The 21,537-nt window shown below is 41.8% G+C and overlaps 1 protein-coding gene across 1 annotated transcript in view; it reads right to left on the bottom strand.

Moving 5' to 3' along the window:
* LOC113406226 (FERM and PDZ domain-containing protein 4-like) overlaps positions 1-21,537 on the bottom strand; it is a 424,444-nt gene that overhangs the window by 149,160 nt on the left and 253,747 nt on the right. Inside the window, exon 2 of the mRNA XM_026649600.1 lies at positions 12,757-12,873. Within this exon, the coding sequence (XP_026505385.1) occupies positions 12,757-12,873 (117 nt within the window). The remainder of the gene's footprint in view (positions 1-12,756; positions 12,874-21,537) is intronic.

The raw sequence follows: 21,537 nt of genomic DNA, 5'->3' as shown, positions 1-21,537 counted from the left end.
GGTAATTTTCATCCCCCCCCCTTTCTCCACTGTTCCGCAATTCTTTTGTATTAGGCATAGGCTAATTTTTCTCGTGTGTTTCTGGAGCGCAAATCAATATGGTTCTCTCTCATTTACAGTGTTTCCATGCAATGATCTTGACTAGGATTGTTAATTTGTTAGATTTTTCTACCTCTCTTCTTACTGGCTGGCTCTGCAGAACCTGAACATAGCATTTTGTATTCTAGGTGCTACATAAACGGGAATTTATGCTTTTATTTAATTCCTCTATAAAAAGAATGGTATGGAAAACAGATACTTACAACCTAGGGATAAGATTCTTCACCAAATGAAGTAACTTGCACATCACCCGCTGAAGGGCATGCTGAAATATTGATGTGATGTTTTACTGCACATACTTACTGGTGGTGTGAAGTATAAGTTACTTCATACTATGAGGATTCTACAATGAAAATTAGTTGAGCCCACTGAATAAACAGGATGTCTTCTGAAGTTGGACACACGAGTTCCGCAGATCCCAACGCCCTCCCCTATTTGCCAGGAAATCTCCATCTTTTAGTCCAACTAATTTCCATCACACACCCCAATTCAGGATGCAAGATCTCTCAGACATCCATGGAACACTAAGCTTCGGCTCGCATGGCATATGAATTTGGAAAAGGTGGTGGGGAAAGGTCACAAAATAAATCCTGAATGTTGAGACGAGGACCCTGAAATGAATGGCTTCACTGTGCTATCAAAAAATTTAGGGAAATAGACAATTAAATAATCCTACCTGCCAGTTTATGCTTTTCTGAAACAACAATTTCTCTTCTGCTGAATATGGTCCATTAATATATAACTTAACCTAAAATGAAGTGTCTTCTTTCTAGACTAGACTAGTTTATTATCCCTCTCAACTCTTTCTGAAGGGCATCTGTCTTCCCTGGCCTTATTGTTCATTTAGTTAGAATATGGTAATCCCACATGCCAATGTTATATCACTATTTGTTTAAAAAAAGGATTTCTCAGTCAATATTCAGTTCGCTACATCTCTTGTATTTTATAAATAACGCAACTCTTTCTGAGAGTGAAGGACTAGTGTTAAATTCAGTGTCCCCTCTTGTAAGAAGTTTGATTAATCTAACAGTCACTTTCCTTTCGAAAATGTACGAAAGTTGTTTCTAAGCAGACCATTGATACTTAGGTTGCTCTATAATTTTTTTTCTGCTTCCTCCTAATTATTCAGCTATCCGTTAAGCATTAATTGTGTTTGTGCTTCCCTGTTTTGTCTTTTACTCCAACTCCCCTTCCCACTGGAACAATTCTACCTCTCAAGAAAACATCAGTTGAGGGAGCAGGTGCAAGCCTTATGAAGCAAATTCTCAGGCAGGCTGAAAGAGAGATACCATACTCTCCCCTTACAGCACAGTATTCATTTTAAATATCAGTGGCAGGAAGAGTAGAAAAATAGGAATTGCCATACCAATCAGAAGAGTTGTCCATCTAGTCTATCTTGTCTCTGTGTCCAGTATCAGATGCTTCAGAGGAAGGTGCAAGAAACCTCACAATTACAGAATAACCTGCCTGAAACGTATGGATTTATATCTGTTCACATTTAAATTACATGTTTGTTTTTTTTAAAAAGAGGATTCATTAGAGATGTTTGGAATCCTACTAAGCATTTTGGCCTCTGCTGTATCCTGTGGCAGTGAGTTACACATGTTATTTATATAGGTTATAAAAACAAACTACTACTTTTTCGCACTGTTAAATTTGTTGCCTTTCAGTTTCACTGGATATCTTTGTTCATGTAGAAAAGGTGAGCAGAAGCTCTTGATAGATTAACTAATGTTCTTCATTTTGTATACAGTAGGCTCACTTTCAAATGGTTACATTTATCCATTCACAAACTAATTCTTACTGAAAGTTTTTGTTTTTGTATTTTTTTGTTTTTTGTTTTACTTTTAAATTATTAGAGAAGAGAATACACCCACAGGCCTTCATAAACTCAACCCTGAGTGGTTTTGCTGTGCCTAAGTGTATGGGGGAAGAAGAAATTTACTGAGTTGGGCCTAAGTGGAGATGCCTAACGAGAGTCTGAAATAATTAATGAATCTGATTCATCCTGCTTGTCAAATAAAAGTGTTACTTGCCTCTAAGGACTGACATGATCATTTGAGAGGACGAAATACAAACAGGTCAGCTTAGCCACACCAAAATTACTATTTACAATTTAATAAACTATGTCCTAATGTATCATATACAATCTATATAAAATTAGGGGGAAATTTCCCTACTGTAGTTTTCGGTCTGCACTCTTCTAGAGCATTCCTTCCACTCAACTTGTGGTAACACTGTGAAAATGCTGCTTCCAAAAGCAATGCAAGGCTAACCCATTGCCGCCTCCTCTTCTGCCAGTTTGCAAACTGGCCAAATAAACTGTAGCTGGTTTCTGCACTACCTCAATGTGATTCTTCTCTTGGAGAGACAGTTGCAGGATGGCAACGCAACCAGGCAGTGCACAGGATGGCAACATAAAATCACAATTATAGATATACAAGGTAGCTGCTGCCTCAAATTTTCATGGTGACTCTCTTCTCCGAGACTAAACTGAGAGGTGATTTACACTACAGTAGTTCTTCCAAGAACATGGTGGGGTAACAACCATGAGACCTTCACCATACTCTATCCCTTGAGATATCCTTGAGAACCTTCTGATGGAACAAACTCTAGAGGGATACTACGAAAGATCAGCTGATCTGGAGATATCCTAGAGAACATATTGACAGGCAAACTGATTAGTATGCTGGTGAGCCTCACTTCTACATCAGGTATACATTTTTGGTTCTTAGTAATAAGGGTGTCTGAATGGCTTGCCATTAATAATATCAATGATTGTTTGCTGTCATGACCAGACTATCAGAAAGCCAGCTGTACAAACTGTATATGCAAGAAGGGAGGAAAACCCTGTCTGCTAGAAGAGACAACCAAGCTTGCTGTTCTAGAAACTGTCCAAAAGGACAACAAGCAGCAAAATAGTTAGATGAAGTCCACCAAAGGATGTAAGTTCAGGTAAAACACACAGTATGACTTACAGACTTATCACTTGGCAGCAAAACAGTCCTTCTGGCTATAGATATATTGTGAAATAGATGAATTGTGTGCACTTTGGTGTTTTATGAAGTCATGAATTACATGACACTATTGACAGGATTTCTGTTTACAAGCACAGATGACTTTGGACAACAGCTTAGCCATCCTGCAACTGTGCCATTGTTTAGCGAGGCAATGATGGCGAAGGACAACAATTTCACAAGCCAAAATTCACACAGCTGATAACATAACATGTCTCAGGAAAGAGAACTGTGATCTTCAGATACAGCTGGGAGAAGTAAAGGAGAATACTATGCTTGAAAATGTCTGAATCACATGTGAAAAACAGCAGTGGGCAGGGATGATAACAAAATATACTGCAGGACATTTCAACTGATGTAGCCTTTGGGGCATACCAATGCAGCAAGACAGAAATTTATCCAGTCTAAATCAATGGGTGGAGTTAGAATGCACTCAGTCAGCAATCTGAGTATGTCCTTGAGGATACCAGTGAATGAGAACATGATGTAAGTTAAACAAGTTGAGGTCATTTTGGGGATTTCATCTGGGAACAACATAATTGATTACATCTTGCTGGAGCTGCTAAGTACAATCCTACACAATCATTGTAATCTTGATTTTTATAGTCTTGGGACTTTTTTGAGCAGACTATGAAAGATGTGTCCAACTCAGTGTTGGTTTGTTGGTGTGGCCAAATACTGATCTGAATTAAAAAGGAGGCCAAACATTTCCCCTTGTGATCTACAACAGGTTGGCAGGATTCCCCCACCCCCCAAATGCAGGTCACATGGGAACACGTGAAACAAACAAAATCAATTGAGCAGTGGAAGATTTGGTGTTTTCTGTTCACAGATGGGTTATGCAAAACTTTGTTTCAATTCACCTGGGTTCATAGCCTCTGAATTTTTACTCGAATGAACTAAACAACTAAGTGAAACTCAGAATCATCATGTTTTACATGGCTTCCTCCTGAAACCCTATGATCACTCCAAGTTCATTCTATATCCATTAATAAACCTGGCCTATATTTCAGGTTAGTATTCAAATCCACATTGTAAAAATTTCAAATTATGGTGTTGTGACGTTGTGCAGTCTATATGGTTTTATAAAAACATGATAATAAGTGAATATAATGTAACTGGGATAGTTTTATAAAGATTTGATAATAAGTGAATATAATGCAACTGGGATATGCTTTGTGCAAAAGGTCTCTTGTAAGGTATCATTACAAAGCTCATAATCTACTGAGTGTGATCATCCTATTTGTAGAAATGTACCACTCTTGTATCTAAAACTAGAAATATAAAATATAACTCTGAGGGCCTATTGTAATTATGTAAAGTGTGGGCCATTAATGATGGTTTGGAATCTTGATGACTCCCATTAACAAGGACCATTATCCGCAGATGACTGTGTTTACCTGTGAGTCTTCCTGTATATGTGTGTGCTGGCAAGTGAGCAATGAAGTCTTGCAGTGACATGTGATCATGTCACCTGAACTGGAATCCATCTTTAACCTGGTGCTTTTCCAGTGAGGGGGTGGTGGAAACCCAGAGGGACAAAGGGTTCCCGCCTTATGCAAAAGATATATAAAGGGGTGGAAGAGAACAGAGGGGGAGAGGAGCCATCATGAAGAATCCCCTAGCTATCACCTGAGCTGGAACAAGAGCTGTACCAGGGGAAAGAATTGTGCCCAGGCCTGGAAGGTGTCCAGTCTGAGAAAAACTTACTGAAGCATCTCTGAGGGTGAGATTATCTGTATTTAGTTTGATTAGACATAGATTTGCGCATTTTATTTTATTTTACTTGGTGACTTACTTTGTTCTGTCTGTTACTACTTGGAACCACTTAAATCCTACTGTCTGTATTTAATAAAATCACTTTTTATTTAGTAATTTACTCAGAGTATGTATTAATACCTGGGGGAGCAAACAACTGTGCATATCTCTCTATCAGTGTTATAGAGGGCGAACAATTTATAAGTTTGCCCTGCATAAGCCTTATGCAGGGTAAAACGGATTTATTTGGGTTTAGACCCCATTGGGAGTTGGGCATCTGAGTGCTAAAGACAAGCACACTTCTGTGAGCTGTTTTCAGGTAAACTTGCAGCTTTGGGGCAAGGGATTCAGACCCTGGGTCCGTGTTGGAGCAGACGGGAGTGTCTGGCTCAGCAAGACAGGGTGCTGGAGTCCTGAGCTGGCAGGGAAAACAGAAGCAGGGGTAGTCTTGGTACGTCAGGTGGCAGCTCCCAAGGGGGTTTCTGTGATCCAACCCGTCACAGGTGTATTATGTATTCTATATAATAAATGTATAGAAAACAGACCAACAATACATTAAATATATGCTTATGATGGTGTAGTTATGGCAAAGCAGTGTCTGTGTAGACCCTGCAATACTTACATCGACTGTTGGCTGTCAGAGCTGTGAAATTGACAAGAAAGCCCACTCCCAGTTAGGCTGCTGGCCGGAGGCTCCCCACTTTGGGATCCAAGAAGCCTGGGAGGCTGCTCTCCCCCACTCCCAGCTGAGACCAGGCAGCTGGGTTCCTGGTGGGGAGCTGCATGGAGCTGATCCTCACACTGCCCCTCTTCAGTCGGTGCAAGCGCTCCTGTTGAGGACGTGCACCACTAGCAGAAGGAGAGTAGTGTGGGCATCATCCACTGCAGTAATTACTGCGGTGGCTATAAGTCGACCTAACCTACGTCGACTTAGGGCTGCAGTGTAGATATACCCTGAGGTACCAGCACCACATTTCACACAGGCCACTGGGGCATAGATGGTAAGGACCATCATTCACTAGCAACCGTTGCTAGATTTGAACTGGTGACTCGGTGTAGCAGTAAATCGCTTCAAATCTCATAACTAAATTCTTGAGCTATTCGCTCTCTGAAAGTAGCTGTTTCTAATGCACCCAAGTGATAGTAATTTAATGTAATATGCATTACTGCTTCAGAGGGATGATGCACGCTGATCAGAGTATGTTTTAAAAGCTAGTGCTATCCTTAGTCATCATTACAAAATGTCTCATACAGTAACATGTACTGTGATTATTCTCATGTAAAGCAGTGGTTGTCAACCAGGGGTACATGTACCCCTGAGGGTACAGAGGTCTTTCAGAGGGTACAGCAACTCATCTAGATATTTGCCTAGTTTTACAACAGGTTACATAAAAAGCACTAGCAAAGTCAGTACAAACTAAAATTTCATATAGAAAATCATTTGTTTATACTGCTTTATATACTATACACTGAAATGTACGTACCATATTTATATTTCAATTGGTTTATTATAATTATATGGTAAAAATGAGAAAGTAAGCAATTTTTCAGTAATAGCGCGTTGTGACACTTTTGTATTTTTATGTCCGATTTTGTAAGCAAGTAGTTTTTAAGTGAGGTGAAACTTGGGGATACGCAAGACAAATCAGACTCCTGCAAGGGATACAGTAGTCTGGAAAGGTTGAGAGCCACTAATATAAAGTACACGATAAACAATGCAATATAACATCCAACCAGTGCGGTCCACATACTTTATCAGCAGGCAAGTGAGACAGACGTGAAGTACCAAAGGACTAAATGAATGCTCTGGTGGGATAAGATTATGCTTTCCCTTCCATTAAATCAGTATATTTGTTTTTGTATATAATATGAATTCATCATTGCTTTGATTACTTTCAGCCTTACTGACAAAATGTTAATTACTTTCAACCCACCTCAGTTCAATATATCTGCATACAATAACTTAAGTGAATCTGAAATTCATTAAGACTTAGCTCCTACGTACATCATAGGGGATCCTGTAAGTCTGGTAAACCCATGGCCCTAAGCTGGTTATGTTTGGGACTTCCAGTCACTGCCAAAGGAGAGACTGAGGCTCAGATAGGATGATACACAAAATTCCTGGGCCCATACCAGTATCGTAGTGATCTACGGTCATACTGCAATGTAAAGGCTCTGATTGCAGGTACCAAGCTCTGTCTTTCGCCATGGGCTAGGAGAGCAGCAGAGGCAACACCCTTAGTCCCTAAGAGAAGAATCAGTTCACATCTGTGCTGCCCAAACCCTTCGGCTAATTCAAGGAATGTCATGACAGATTGCCTAGGGAAGCTCCAACTAGCCCTCCTTGCCAAGGGATGGTCATCACAATGAGGAGCACATGGGAGCAAAAGACTGAAAAATAACCTCACTGATTAAATTTAATGAAACTACCTTTGCGATGGCTGCATCTGTTATGAAACTAAGGAAGATGTGAGGCCTCCTTCAGCACTGTGTTACTCCAGTTTTGTGCTAGTTCACTAAAAATCAATGCAGTTGAGTTACACCAATATATCACTGAAGTAATGCAGTGATGAATCAGGCCCATTAGTTACAGATCACCTTTCATTTGCCTCAAACGGTGGCTAACTACACATAGTGTTAACTGTTTAACCATCATGAAAACACGGCATTTCAGAGATGACACATGCCAGCCATTAAAATGGTGTCAGTAACACAGCAAAACAGTTTAATCATAAGAAATGATGACAAATATTGTATCTGGATATAATGAGAAGGGAATATTAAAGAGGTAGAATGTCTTAATTGTCCATATTGGCATCTGTCAAGGACAGGAGCCTTAAAAAGTGCCACACAATTGTTAATAACCAGAAGTTGTCAGGACCTCAATTCCCATTCAAAACTAAGGATGTTCAGCAACAGACTGCCCATCCTCCATGTCCAACACCAGACAGTGCCATTAGTTCAGTCACCTTACTTTTTTTCAAAGAGTTTTCCCATCTTAATTATGACCAAGTCAAACCATGCTTAGCTTTCAGTAAGATGGCTATACTTATCAACCAAGTACTTGGACATTTTAAACATTAAAAGTTTAATCAGGTACCAGCTACAGCCAAGTCAGCTTTTTTTCCATCTGTGGACAGCTAAGAGGTTGCTGCACTTTTCTTTCAGATGTGGATCGTTCCTTAGCTTGGTCTCCATGAGATTAGACGACTATTGACATGAACTTTACGTGGGGCTATATTAAATCTGGTGCAGAATTTGGTGGCAATGAGCATATTAAATCTGTGCTCTACATCCTGCACTGGCTGCCTCGTGATTTCCAAATTGATTTTAAGATGTTGGTTTCGACCTGTAAAGCACTAAATGATTTATCTAACACACTGGCTCTCTGTCAGGGAAATATTGTCCCTGAGTGGTCTGGATAAAAGAGAGGGAGTGGCTGGCAGGATGTTCTCGGCTAGGCCCTCCGCCTTTGGAACTAAAGCCTGGTCTACACTAGGGAATTAAGTTGGTATAACTATGGCACTCAGGAGTGTGAAAAACCCACATCACTGGCTTGGTCTACACTACAGAGTTAGGCTGCCTTACATCAGCCTATGCTGATCTAATTACATCAGTGTACACACTACAGACTTCCTCCCGTCGATGTAAGTGCCCTACTTCACCATCCTAATAATGCCACCCGCATGAGAGGCGCAGGGCTTATGTCAATGTAGTTAGGGCGACACAGTGTACCTCTAGACACTGCATTACGTACATCGGCTGTTAGCTGTCATTCTTGTCAATTTCAGGGCTCCAACATGGAGCCCTGAAATTGACAAGAAAGCTGGAGGCTGGGGGTGGGCTCCAGCTAGAGCCCAACTGCCCCCCTATCCCGGCACCCTGCTCCCACTCGAGGAGGTAAGAAGCCGCTCCTGGTAGGGAGTGGGAAGGCAAGAAGCCTGAGGGGCAGCTGGGTTCCCGGTGGGGAACTGTGCAGAGCTGAGACCCCTGTCTCTCAGCCCCCACACTGCCCCTCTTCAGTCAGTGGAAGTGCTCCTGATGAGAATGCACACCACCAACAGAAGGAGGGTAGTGTGGACATCAGCCACCGCAGCAATTACTGCGGTGGCTGTAAGTCATCCTAACACAGATTGATTTAAGTTTGTAGCGTAGACATGCCCCCTGAGGGACGCAGATAAACCGACCTAACCCCTGGTGTAGACAGCACTAGGTTGATAGTAGAATTCTCCCATCAACCTAGCTACCACCTCTCAGTGAGATGGAATACCTACTCCAATGGGAGAAACCCTCCCATTGGCATAGGTAGTGTCTCCGCTGAAACGCGACAGTGGCCAACTGCAGTGGTGCCGCTGCACCAATGTAGCATTTTAAGTGCAGACAAGCCCTAACTTCTTTCCCAGTTCTGCAAAAACGTGGTAATGTTCATCTCGTTTCTCTGAGCTATGAGGAAATGGGTGTTGGAAAGGGCTGGGGGTTGCGTGCAAACTCAGCTAATTTCAGTTGTTGATGTGCGAGAAATTGATGGGCCCGCTTATGTTAGCGTTTTAAAAAAAACTGTCAAGGGCATCCAGAACACCAGTTGGGTGCTCTCCAATTACAGTTTGTATACATCCAAATAAATAAATAAAATAAATAAATAAATAAATAGCCAATTGCAGCTAGAATAATGGCCCCAAAGGGACTAGAGGGCTATCATCTCTAGAATGTTAATTTAATATCTTTATGAGCACTAAAACACACTAAATATAAAAGCTAAACACTAGGGTCAGTATAATTTGGCATCATAAAAGGCCCTTTTGACTGTTAAGGAATTTTGATCAGAGCATTTCTATAATATTTTGAAAGGCAATAAAACAACATGGGGCCTCAACATATTAAAAGGGAATAAAAAAAAACAAAAATTGCAGACAGAGGTGATAATTACCAGTCAGATATTAACTTTGAAAATGCTCTATTCATTTTTACAGAATTTATGAGTGCTAATGCATTCAATATAGTAAGGTACAGCTCTGTACTGATCCATGAGAATTAGACCATCATTCTGTGACTATCATCATTCTGGAAGTCAGAGAACGCAGGAATCAAGCTTAATGGTTGTCTTCACTAGCTAGATACTACTGTTAAAGCAAATGACAGCTACAAAGTTCTGGGAAGGTCCTGTCTAAATTCTTCACTAGGCCTTTGTAACAATAGCAAAAATGCACAGTTCTAAAAGATTCTTCCCAAATTATATACCTCACCTAGTGCATGTTGGAAATAGTCTTTGGGATTTTTAGTTACTGCTGGGTAATCAAATTCAGTAAAGCTGATAGTTAAACACTAAATGACTAAAATATTTCAGAAAGAATCCTGTAAATGGAAACACCACAGCACCTTGAATTTAGTCTAGCAGAGCGTAAGCATAAGAAATCGAGATGTAATTATTAAAGGAAACTATTGACTTTTTAAAAGCATCTCTGCTGGCTAGTAGCTGGAGGCACTAAAACACAGTTTACCCAATAAGATACTTGAAGTACAGTAACTCCCCACTTAACGTCCTCTCGCTTAACATTGTTTCGATCTTACGTCCCTGCTCAATTACAGAACATGCTCCATTTAAAGTTGTGCAATGCTTTGCTATAACGTCGTTTGGCTGCCTGCTTTGTCCACAGCTGGCAGCCCCGCATCAGCTGCCTCACACCCCCCTCCCCACAGCGCCTCACGCCGGCAGACCCCGCGGATCAGCGCCTTTCCCCTACTCCCCCTGCGGCAATCAGCTGGCTTGCGGCGTTCAGGAGGAGTGAGGACTCGGCGCGCAGGCTCCCCCTCCTTCCCCTGCCTCCCGAACGCCGCAAACCAGCTGATTGCCGTGGGCAGGAGGCGGGGGGGGGGAGCCTGCGGGCCAAGTCCTCGCTCCTCCCCGCTCCCTCCTGCCCCCTGAACGTCGCAAGCCAGCTGATTGCCGCTGGCAGGGGAGGGAGGGGGGAGGAGGGAGGATGCCGCATGCGGAGTAAAGGGGGAGGAGGGGCGGGGAGAAGAGGCAGGTTAAGGGTGGGGGTTTGGGGGAAGGGGTGACTTGGGCAGGCCAAGGGTTGAGCCCCCCGCCCCTGGTGCTTGCAGAGTAGGGGAAGCTGCCGCTGCTGCGCAATGTGCTTGTCCTAGCCTACAGCACTTTCAGCCTCCTTGCCTGCCTCATTGTCTCCAGTGCCAGTGGGCTGTGCCTGTGTGGGGTAAGGCAGGGGCACCTCCCAACTATAGTACTGTACTGTATGGCAAAAAAAAAATTTCCCTGGAACCTCACCCCCCCCATTTACATTCATTCTTCTGGGGAAATTGGATTCACTTAACATCGTTTCACTTAGTCGCATTTTACAGGCACATAACTACAGCGTTAAGTGAGGAGTTACTGTACTGACACACACATTCCAGCCTGTAAGGTCATGTGATATATGAGTAAGTTTTGGATTGGGAAAAATGCTCAAGTCCAGGGATGAGAACTAATGGCTGTGGGCGAGGGTGGCTAGGGTAGGCTACACCATCTCAATCCTGGGCTGGTTTAGAGCCCTTGGTATAATTTAAACACCCTGAGGACTGTTTAAATTTCTGTCCCTGGTTGCTCAGGGCCTACTCAAAATCTACATGCTGTGGTCCTATCCCCAACGCACCCTTCTTGCCTCCATTATGTCTCCGATGCCTATGAGTGAGTTCTTAGTCTGTCTGCCTCAGTTTTTGTGCTAGGAGAATTCTCCTTTAACTAGATTCACAGCTTTCAGGGCTCCTTTAGAACATTCCAACCCTTTCACCCTGTGTAAAGAGTGTGGCGTGGGGATGAGGATCTCACCCCAGATTTTCAAAGGAGCTCAGCACCCAGAGCGCCCATTAAGAACAATTAACAAAGTTAGAACCATGGGAGCTGCTGGGTGCTAGGGCCTTTTGAAATTTTGGACACTTAATTTAGGTGCCTTAACAAGAGCTGAGCTCTTCAGAAATTCTGACCACCAGTTCTAGGTGTTGAGCACTTTTGAAATCCTGCTTCTTAAAAAACACTTAGCCTGGTCTTTGCAGAAGTAAATTAGACTAATAGCAACAAATAGAGTAAAACCAACTGATGGTTCTGCTGTTTCAGCTCCATTTGTTCTTAGCAAAAAAGTGTTCCAAACTACAATCCAAACCAGAGCTCCACTTACTTAGATAGGAAAATCTATTTTAATCAGAGGCACATAAAGAGTTCAAAAGAGTAATTATGGAAAGTTTTAAAGGGGAAAAAAAGCAAACATAACCTTTGTTTACAATCTAATCATTCCTTTTAATTTCTCTTACAATCCTTTAAACCCAGAGGCAAAGGATCATGGATCTTAGCTGTGCAAGCAAATGGAAATCTAAGAATTAGATTACACACTAGATAGGATCAAAGAACTTATTTTCTCTTTGCCAGTATGATGAATGTATTAGGCAAACTAAAAGGGATCACATGTCAGAGATAGAGCAGATTTGTTAGTCCCAGTCAAAACTGATCTTTTGCCTCATTCTTTAAACCTGGGGGGAATGTTTTGTGCATCATATTTACTGTAATTCTTCACTGTAAGGTTCTTTTCTAGGAAACTGTCTTCAGCAGAACATCAAATACCAAGAAAAACAGATCCTTAAGTTATCTGTTTTTCTATCAATATCAGAAGATATCAAGGATATGCAACCATGAAAGAGACAGGATACAATACAGACTGGCCAAGACCATCTCTTTGTGCACAAACCAGAACAGTTGAGCATTAACATGGTAAAGCTGAAGCTGATGTCAACTCAAGGTGCAGAGAGAAAGAGTGCTAAGTACTAGAGTTATAGTACTGAACTGCAGCCTTCATTCATTTGTAGCAAAAGCTCATGCTAAATCTGTTCAACCTACTTGATGAAGTAGTCTCTCCCATCTCTGTTTGTCGTCATCTCCCATCCATAGGGTGGGCCCTGGTTCAAGCTCCAGGTTCCTGAAGGATGTGGCCAACCTGAAGACTTGGTCCTGTGGCTGCAAATTAGCAAAAAATAATCACTTAGAAACAAAGGAAAAAGTCTGATTTTTCTAGTCTATCAATACTTGCATACCACACGCACCATTGTGGCATCGGAGTAGCTTCAGATCTGTGAAATATTCCCTCAGACAATCTCCTGGTTGCAGAAAGGAGGCTTTTCAGTTTTAATTTCAATCAACTTATTCCTAGTAGTTATGAAGGAATGTGATTTGCAATCATTTATAAGGTCCTGTCTGTGACAGGGACTTGAACCCAGGCCATGGCCACATGTATCTATGCACACATACGATTATTTTTCCTATATATTGCAGCACAATCAAGAGAAGAAAAAACAAATAGACAAAAACAGTCCTAGTCTTTGCTAACTACTCTGTTCCAGTATGATAAATTCCCAACACTTACAGTTTAATCACAGAATCCTTGTGGCAAAACTATGCACGTTAATGCACTAAATGGCACAAGAGGCTATGTAAATGTTCAAGTCCCATGTGATGCACACTCCTGTTACTATCAACCTATTATTTGTTTCTTATGTGGTGATAAAGAAAATCCATCACACTTAGGTACTGTATAGGGATGCTGTATCTGTTCTATATGTATTTGTAATTACATCCATTTATTATCCATTATTTCTCCTCCTTCAAATAGCTTCTTGCAATTCACATTTTTCCAGCCAGCATCTTGCTGCTGATCTCCACTTCAGCACTCTCCATTGCTGATCTGGGCCAAACTGTACCACCCCAAGGAAACACCTACAAGAGGGGTACGTGGAAGGTTCATCTGTGTTTCCAACTAAGGGCCCCATCAGCCTGGATAGGTTTTGGAATGTCTGACTTTCCAACTCCACACATAAGCAGGGAGGTCTCAGCCCCATGGAAAGTCAACTTTTATGACCTGGTCCTTTGCCCTCTCCTGCAAGAGACGTCCCAGGTCCTGTGAATAAACGCCACCACTCAGGGAGTTATAGGCACAGAGCCTAAGTCAAGACTCGTAACAGCATGAACTGAAGCACAGATATCTGTGTGGAGTGGGAAGGGATGCAGGGGACACCACGATACATAGACAGAATCCATTCAGAGACCCTCCAGACCCTGAAGGAGAGGGGATGATCTGGTCCCATTTTAGGATTTTTTATACATTATATATATATATATATATATATAAATTAAATAAAAATAAACTCCACCATAATTACACCATGATAACCGAATTTATTACACCATGTAGTTCATACCTGCTCTTCCAAGAGCTTTTCTGCCCCTAATTCTTCAACCATATAACCCATTCCTCTCTCTATCCTGTGCTGGTGATAACTTTTACTCATGGTATTTGTATAAGCCACATTGTAAGCAGGAGCCTCATCTCAAATTTACCATACTGACCACCGATGATGCTATTTAAATAATAAATAAGACATATCTATATCCACCTCTCTTAGATATATCTATTTCCTCTAGAGAAATACAGAGTGAAGTGTAACCTAGCGAGCACTTTAAAAAAAAAAAAAAAAAAATGAGAAATAGCTGTCTATAGGTAACTCAACAATTCATTCCAAACTGCTGAATTCTATACAGTGTACATAGTTTGTCTTTCCCAAAGGAGTAATGAATCATTAAAAACAAACAAACTAACCTCTTTTTCATTATTTGAAGGCTTAATCACTATTGAGGAAAGATACAGTGCTTCAAAATATAATTTACATGTAAAATAGGGAATTACAATAGAGTGCTAGAGATTGCCTGAATTTCATTACAAATCACACTAAGTAAGCACTGTATCTTCAAGGAGTAGAAAAACCATTTCAATAAGCATATCTAAACATAGGCATTTGCAATAAAACAGAGCTTAGTTCTAATATTTGAGTTTGCTGGAAATCTTAATAAAATTAACATTACTCATGTTAAAGAAACAAATAAATGTCAGATTTGCTACATTATCCCAGATAAATGCAACTAAACCATTCCTGATTAAAGTAGTTTAACAAATCGAGTGTTCTTATTAAGAAACAAAGTAATGCTTTTAAAAATGAATCTTCAATAATATTCTGTAGCATGCAGACTCATGTAAAACTGAACTAATGCAGTCTTGTATCCCTCCCAGAGCTTACAGGCGTTTGACAGAGGAAGACAAGAACAGTTGAGGAGCCTATATTGAAAGCAAAAACATCAGAGTGGGAGGTTTTAAAATGAGTAGTAAATTGCCTTCAGAATATACCCCATATAGTTCATAGACTGATGTCTCCAACTTCATGGATCTCAAATTAATACTTAAGAGCTTATCTAACACATCTTAACACTAATTTTCATGGTAGCAATAAAACTACCTAGAAACTGTGTGTATAGACATGTGCCGTAAGAACAAATTATCCCAGGTTTTTTATAATTTTAATACTTTTCGCTTAAAAGGTAGACACTACTGCTCACCTGTTTGTACCTCAGTTTGCCCCTCTGTAAAATGATACATTATTTAACATTGTCAAACACTTTGAAATCTACTGTTAAACAGTGCTATGTATGAGCTAAGTATTATTATTAATGTTCCCATACATCCCATGCACCTTTTCACAATTCATGAAGACCTAGATAATCTTCCCCCATCCAAATATAATTTTTAAATTGCTGCATTAATGGAGCTCAGGGTCAATTAACATTGATACTTCCCAGCAGTTTGCACAGCATGAAGAATGAAGGAGTATTTTGTATTTTTTTTATAAATATCATATGCACTTCAGTTTAGCTGCTTGATATTATTCTGCCCACCTGCAAGGAGTTAACTCAAAGTAGGCTGTTGGGGAGAAACAAACAGGAAACAAAACAATGCCAATGAAAAGGTCCTGTCAGAGAGAATATCAAGAGTTCTTATGGATACAACGGGGAAGCTATTAATTTTGGAGCCAGGCAGGTGGATATTCCAGCTAGACTAGCAAGGTTTATTCTTCTCAGGCTGGAACTTGGGATCAAAGAGGATACTAATCCTCTGAAAACTCCAGCCTAGAGATGAAGTGGGATTCAATGGGCAGCAATGGCTGGAGAGGAGTTTCTAACAAGGAGCCTGGAGGATGTTCCAGGGACCGTCTGTCAACTCACAACCCAGGAGTTGGAATGGCTAGGCTGAGTGGAACTTACCTAACATGGAAAGGATAAAGTGCAAGGAAAGAATACATTGTAGGTGAGAACCGGGGGACAGGCCTTGTGTTGTTTTATCCCTTTTACCGCTTACTATGTACCTTTGGGTGAATAAGCAATGTTTGTTCTGATAAAACTGCTGAGTCACTTTAATCAGCCATTCGTCACAGACTCCCTAAGAGAAATTTTCTTGCAGGTGCCTAGTATAGTTGAGGCTAGGGTGACCAGATGAGGGGGAGGGGGGTCCGCCGGCGGAGCAAAAAAAGAAAAAAAAGGCGGAGTGCTGCGAAATATCAGGACAAATTGCGTCCCGACCAAAATATCAGGACAGTCCCGATTTTATCGGGATGTCTGGTCACCCTAGTTGAGGCTGTCATGTTTACACAGTCAGAAAACAAGGTGGCTATGGTGGCCCAGTTACCCAGTCTAATAGTGGTTGGACCACAGAGTCCCCCCTTGAAAGAGGTGCAAGAAGCCAAACCTGTCACCTAAAGGGTGCACCCGAGATGGGACTAAAAGTAGTTTAAAGCACAGCTTGCCCTGTACCTGTGACAAAGTAAACCCAGGTTGGAAAGCCATTTGTTTATAGCTGGGAATCTTGCCTTTTTCCTAGTTATATATAAATGATCTCTTGGCTGCCTGTTCATGTGCCCCCCTCAATAGTTGGTCAGACTCTTCATCTAGCGCAACCATGAGATGCGATGGGCAGTCTGCACGTGGTAAATGGGGAGGAAGCATGCCCCCAGAGCAAAATGCTAACCCAGGCAATGGGAGACCTGGATTCAATTCTTGCTGGGCCACAGACATCCTGTGGGATCCTCAAAAAGTCCCTTAGTCAGGTATGACTAAATTTCCCATCTGTAAATTGGGGATGATAGCAATTTCATACCTCATAGGAGTGTCATGAGGCTAAATATGCTAAAGATTGTGCGGCGAGGTAGATTTACACCCCAGCTTGTTGCACACTAACTCTCTGTTTAGACAAGCCATTCGTTTACATCCTCTGAGTTTCATTTACAGTTTTTGATTCAAATGTATGGAAGCTTGAGTTCAAATTGGTTCAGGCCTATTACAAAATCCATGAAAGTATCTAAGTGCCAGCAACTGAAATTATAGAGAACGGTTGTAATCTCACTTGGAAAACTATATCACAGCTCTATTTCAGTATATATTTATATATACACACACACACACACACACACACACACAGATTGCATCTCATAAATGGTCAAGTCAAGCATGTTAGTCTAATTGACTTAACCATTCAATAGGTGAAGGAAAAGCATTGTCCAAGTTCATGAGGGAACCAGGCAGCCCTTACTGATAGATGCAGCCTGCAAATATGTGGCCTCAATCTGATCACTCCACCTCTGAAGTAATTGAGCTTTACTCAAAGATGGCATAGAAAGTCAAAACTAGGGGGCTGAACTATTGGATTTGTCATAAGATAGGCACTGGCTATGTCTGAGGCTTGTTCTTGCTACCTAGTATGATACACCTCTACTTCAATATAACGCTGTCCTCGGGAGCCAAAAAATCTTACCGAGTTATAGGTGAAACCGCGTTATATCAAACTTGCTTTGATCCACCGGAGTGCGCAGCTCCGCCCCCCCGGAGCACTGCTTTTCTGCGTTATATCCAAATTCGTGTTATATCGGGTCACATTATATGGAGGTAGCGGTGTACTTGGAAGTGAAATTGAAGTTCTTTAGGGGAATTGTCCAAACACACCTTGAGCTTCAGCTCGGTAGATTAAACACATCTTTAAACGGGTAGATGTGGCATCTTTTATACTTTAAGGAGCAGACTTTGCAAGGCAACTTGTTGCTGATGCCAGGAGGGGCAATATAGGACCGGAATGCCAGTTAGGCCAGGCTGCTCATTCTCCTGATACTTGTTATTTTACATATAGTTCCATTGAGCTGAGTGTCTACTAGTCCTGTATGTAAAGAGCTGAGCCACACCAGGAAGCAATACTCTGCTACAGAATATCAGAAGGCAAGTCCAGAATTGTAGCATCTGTAGATTGGTTCCCCACATTAAACCAGCTAGTTTGCTGATCAGATTGTTTCTTGTCTTTACTTTCAATGAGGTCTTGGTAAGGTGTTCCTTGAAAGTCAAAGTATTGTCCAGTGCAACACCAAGATACACAGACTTTGGGTTGTGAACCATCCAGTATCCATTCAGGAACATGCTGAGCTGTTTGTTGGCCTTTGTATGGTATAAATGGAAGCAGCTGGAACCTGTCTTTTACAAGGTTTAAGTCTCCATCTTTTGCAGTAGTGGGCCATCTCTTTCATGACAGCATTCAGGACTTCTTCTGGATGATGAAGTGAAAACCTGAGTCTCCTATTATTGGTAGTGTGCATAATATATATGGCTAGGGTATGTTATGAGTCTATTTATCACATCTACATGTAAGTAGGGAGTCCTTAATCTACAGATCAGTGATCCATCTTGTCAATAAACACAGTATTTAGATTGAATAGTATTCAGAATATGCATGATTGAAACCATTACAAAAAGTAGCTAATGAAAAGGCATATTGCTCAGTATCTCCTTTTATACCTCAAAACTGAAGCCACTTAAATTTTTGAAAGCATATTTTTATTATCCTAATATCCAGCTGGTTTTAGGGTTTTTGTTTGTTTTTCCCCTCAAATCACTCCATTGTTAAATGCTAATAACTTAAAAAAACAAAATGGAAACTGGAAAACTAAACATGTTATTTAATCTGTCCCTGCCTCAGGAATAAAAATGCTTAGCCCAGTTCTCCCTCATTCCAGAAGACAAGAGCCTGCACTGAACCACTAGCCCTGTCAATCTTTCTATTTTAATGTGGGGAAAAAAAAAAAAAAAAGAGACTGCACCTCTGCGCTATCAAGATCAATTGTCATAGCCTCCTATCAAAACCCTACTGCAGAGCAAGACACACCAGCAGGCATAGAGTAGACACAGAAATCTTGTTGCATGATCCAGGACAGCTGAAAGGGTTGTTATCTCTGCACACACACAAAATGTTGAGGAAATATTTTACAAGGCCTGTTCTGCCCATATCCAGCAGCTATTCAGTGGAGGTGAAAGCTCTCAAAGCACTTGTCTATAGGAGACAGCTCTAGTTTCACATTGAACCATTTCTCACTCAACAAGAAATATTATACGCTGTGAAGGAATCCACCTATGTGCCAGAGCCCCCACTGTTTGGATAAAGTAATGGACAAGGGTCTGGACCTGACACCACGTGAGAGAATGCACAGGAAAATAAATGAGATGTACCTTCTGATAAAAGAATGTGTCAGGCAGAAAGCCAGTCATATTTAACTTTAAGAAAACAACTGGGAAAAATACATTTTTAGGGGCATACTTGGCGTTGACTCAGAAAAACCACATGACTCCAACAAGACAAATCTGCTCTTCCCTCCCCCCACCAAAGCTTCCCCGGGTGATTTACTAACTGACTCAACAAATATATCCAGAAGTATACAGCACAAGCACAGCTAGAGAAAATGAAGTGCATGAGTAGGACTCATAGACATACATTACAAATGAAAAAGTCACACTAAGACCTCCAACCACCGTAAGCACAGGAGGGAACTCCTACTCACTTCAGACAGAGACCTCAGTGGGGCTACACACAGGCTAAAGTTAAGCACGTGTTTTCATGCTTTGATGGATCAGGGTCATAGCGAACAAACAGGAAATTGTTAGTTCTCATACACCACGTGCACCATTTTTTTGTATTCTCGGAAGCCCTACTACAAATGAAACAAAACTTAGGAAAACCATCCCACCCATGTGCTTAGGCTTCTAGAATTGAATTGATGACAAACTGAGTCGGGGGGGGGGGGGGGGGGGGGGGGGGGAAGAGAGGGAGAGAGAGAGAGAGAAACACTGCCTGTGCTGGGGGAGATGGGAAGAACCACTGCCTTTGAATAAGGATACCTTCCTCAGACAAATCCCATGGCCTTTCAACAGGCCCTTGCCCCCATTCAACATACAGCTGTTTCAGACAAATACACAGAAATGTCACAGTGTACCTCATCTTCTAGCATCCAAACACAGTTTTCCTCCTGGGTCTGCTGTAATCACACAATACAACTAGAGTTCCACAAACAAAGTCTACCCTTCCTGGAGTACAGATTAACAACATACAAAATACAATAACTCCTCATTTAAAGTCGACCCAGTTAACATTGTTTCATTATTAGGTTGCTGATCTATTTAAACACTTGTTTAAAGTCGCGCAACGTTCCGTTATAAGGTTGTTTGGCTCGCCCCGCTCTACCTGCCGCTCCTGCTGGGGAGTAAGGTAGGGGTGTGAGGGCTTGCCCCATTCTGCCCACAGAGCACTTCTGCCAGGGAGCAGGGTTGGGGAGCGGGGGCTTGCCCCGTTCCACTCACCTGGTGTTCCACCTGGGGAGCAGGGTCAGGGTGTGGGGGCTTATCCCACTCCGCCCGCCCGGCATTCCAGCCAGGGAGTGGGCAAGCCCCTGACCCAGCTCCCCGGCAGGAGCGCCGGATGGGCAGAGTGGGGCAAGCTCCTGCACCCCAACCCCACTATGCCCTGCCTCAACCAAGCTTCACAATCATCATTGGTGAGTACAGTATTAAATAGTTTGTTTAAAATTATTTAAAAAACATATACTGTATATGTATATAATGTCTTTTGCCTGGCAAAAAAATTTCCCTGGAACCTAACCCCCCCCATCCCCATTTACATTAATTCTTATGGGGAAATTGGATTTGCTTAACATCATTTCGCTTAAAGTAACATTTTTCAGGAACATAACTACAATGTTAAGCGAGGAGTTATTGTATGTCTCAACACTTGTACTGGAAAACCCCAACCATTCACACCGCCTCCTCAGGCTGTCCCATCCCTCTCACTGGGGATACAAAGAGCCCTTCTACCTTTGTGTCATAGGTTCACAAAGTCCTACCCCCTAGTTGCCTGGGTTCACCTATTGGCACAGGGGTTCCAGGAAGTAGTCACCCTTCCCTGGAGAAACGGAACAGCTAAACTGTTCCCTTTCAGGTCTCTCAGCACAGACACTCCCAATTATTAATAATAATTACTGAGCTCATAAATCTATGAATTATTCCTTGCTCTCCACAGGTCTCACATGGCAATGCAAAATAGCTTGGTTTTTATTCTCCTTCCTCCCAGCCTACAAGTCTAATGGCACTAGAAATCCCAGAATTCCTATAATATGGGGGCATAAAAATCAGGCACAAACCCGAGCTTAATACTGAACCCCTACAAAAGGGCATAGCTCGCCGTGTGACAAGGTTCATCTCCCTCTAATAAGTTCTAGCTCCCAATTCATCCACTGACTGTGTGAGCTTCCAGACTCATAAGGTGGCTGGTGAGAGGTCAGGATCCCATCCCATCTGAAATCAGGAATCATAGAATTGTAGGACTGAAGGGACCTCGAGAGGTCATCTATCCCAGTCCCCTGCACTCATGGCAAGTATTATCTAGACCATCCCTGACAGGTGTTTGTCTAGGAAATGATGCGCTGGTGAAGAGAGAGG

Source organism: Terrapene carolina, unplaced genomic scaffold (genome assembly GCF_002925995.2).
Source record: "Terrapene carolina triunguis isolate 2854851 unplaced genomic scaffold, T_m_triunguis-2.0 Scaffold23, whole genome shotgun sequence".
NCBI lineage: Eukaryota > Metazoa > Chordata > Testudines > Emydidae > Terrapene > Terrapene triunguis.
The sequence above is the reverse complement of the archived record's forward strand: the minus strand, read 5'-3'. Positions and strand labels throughout refer to the sequence as shown.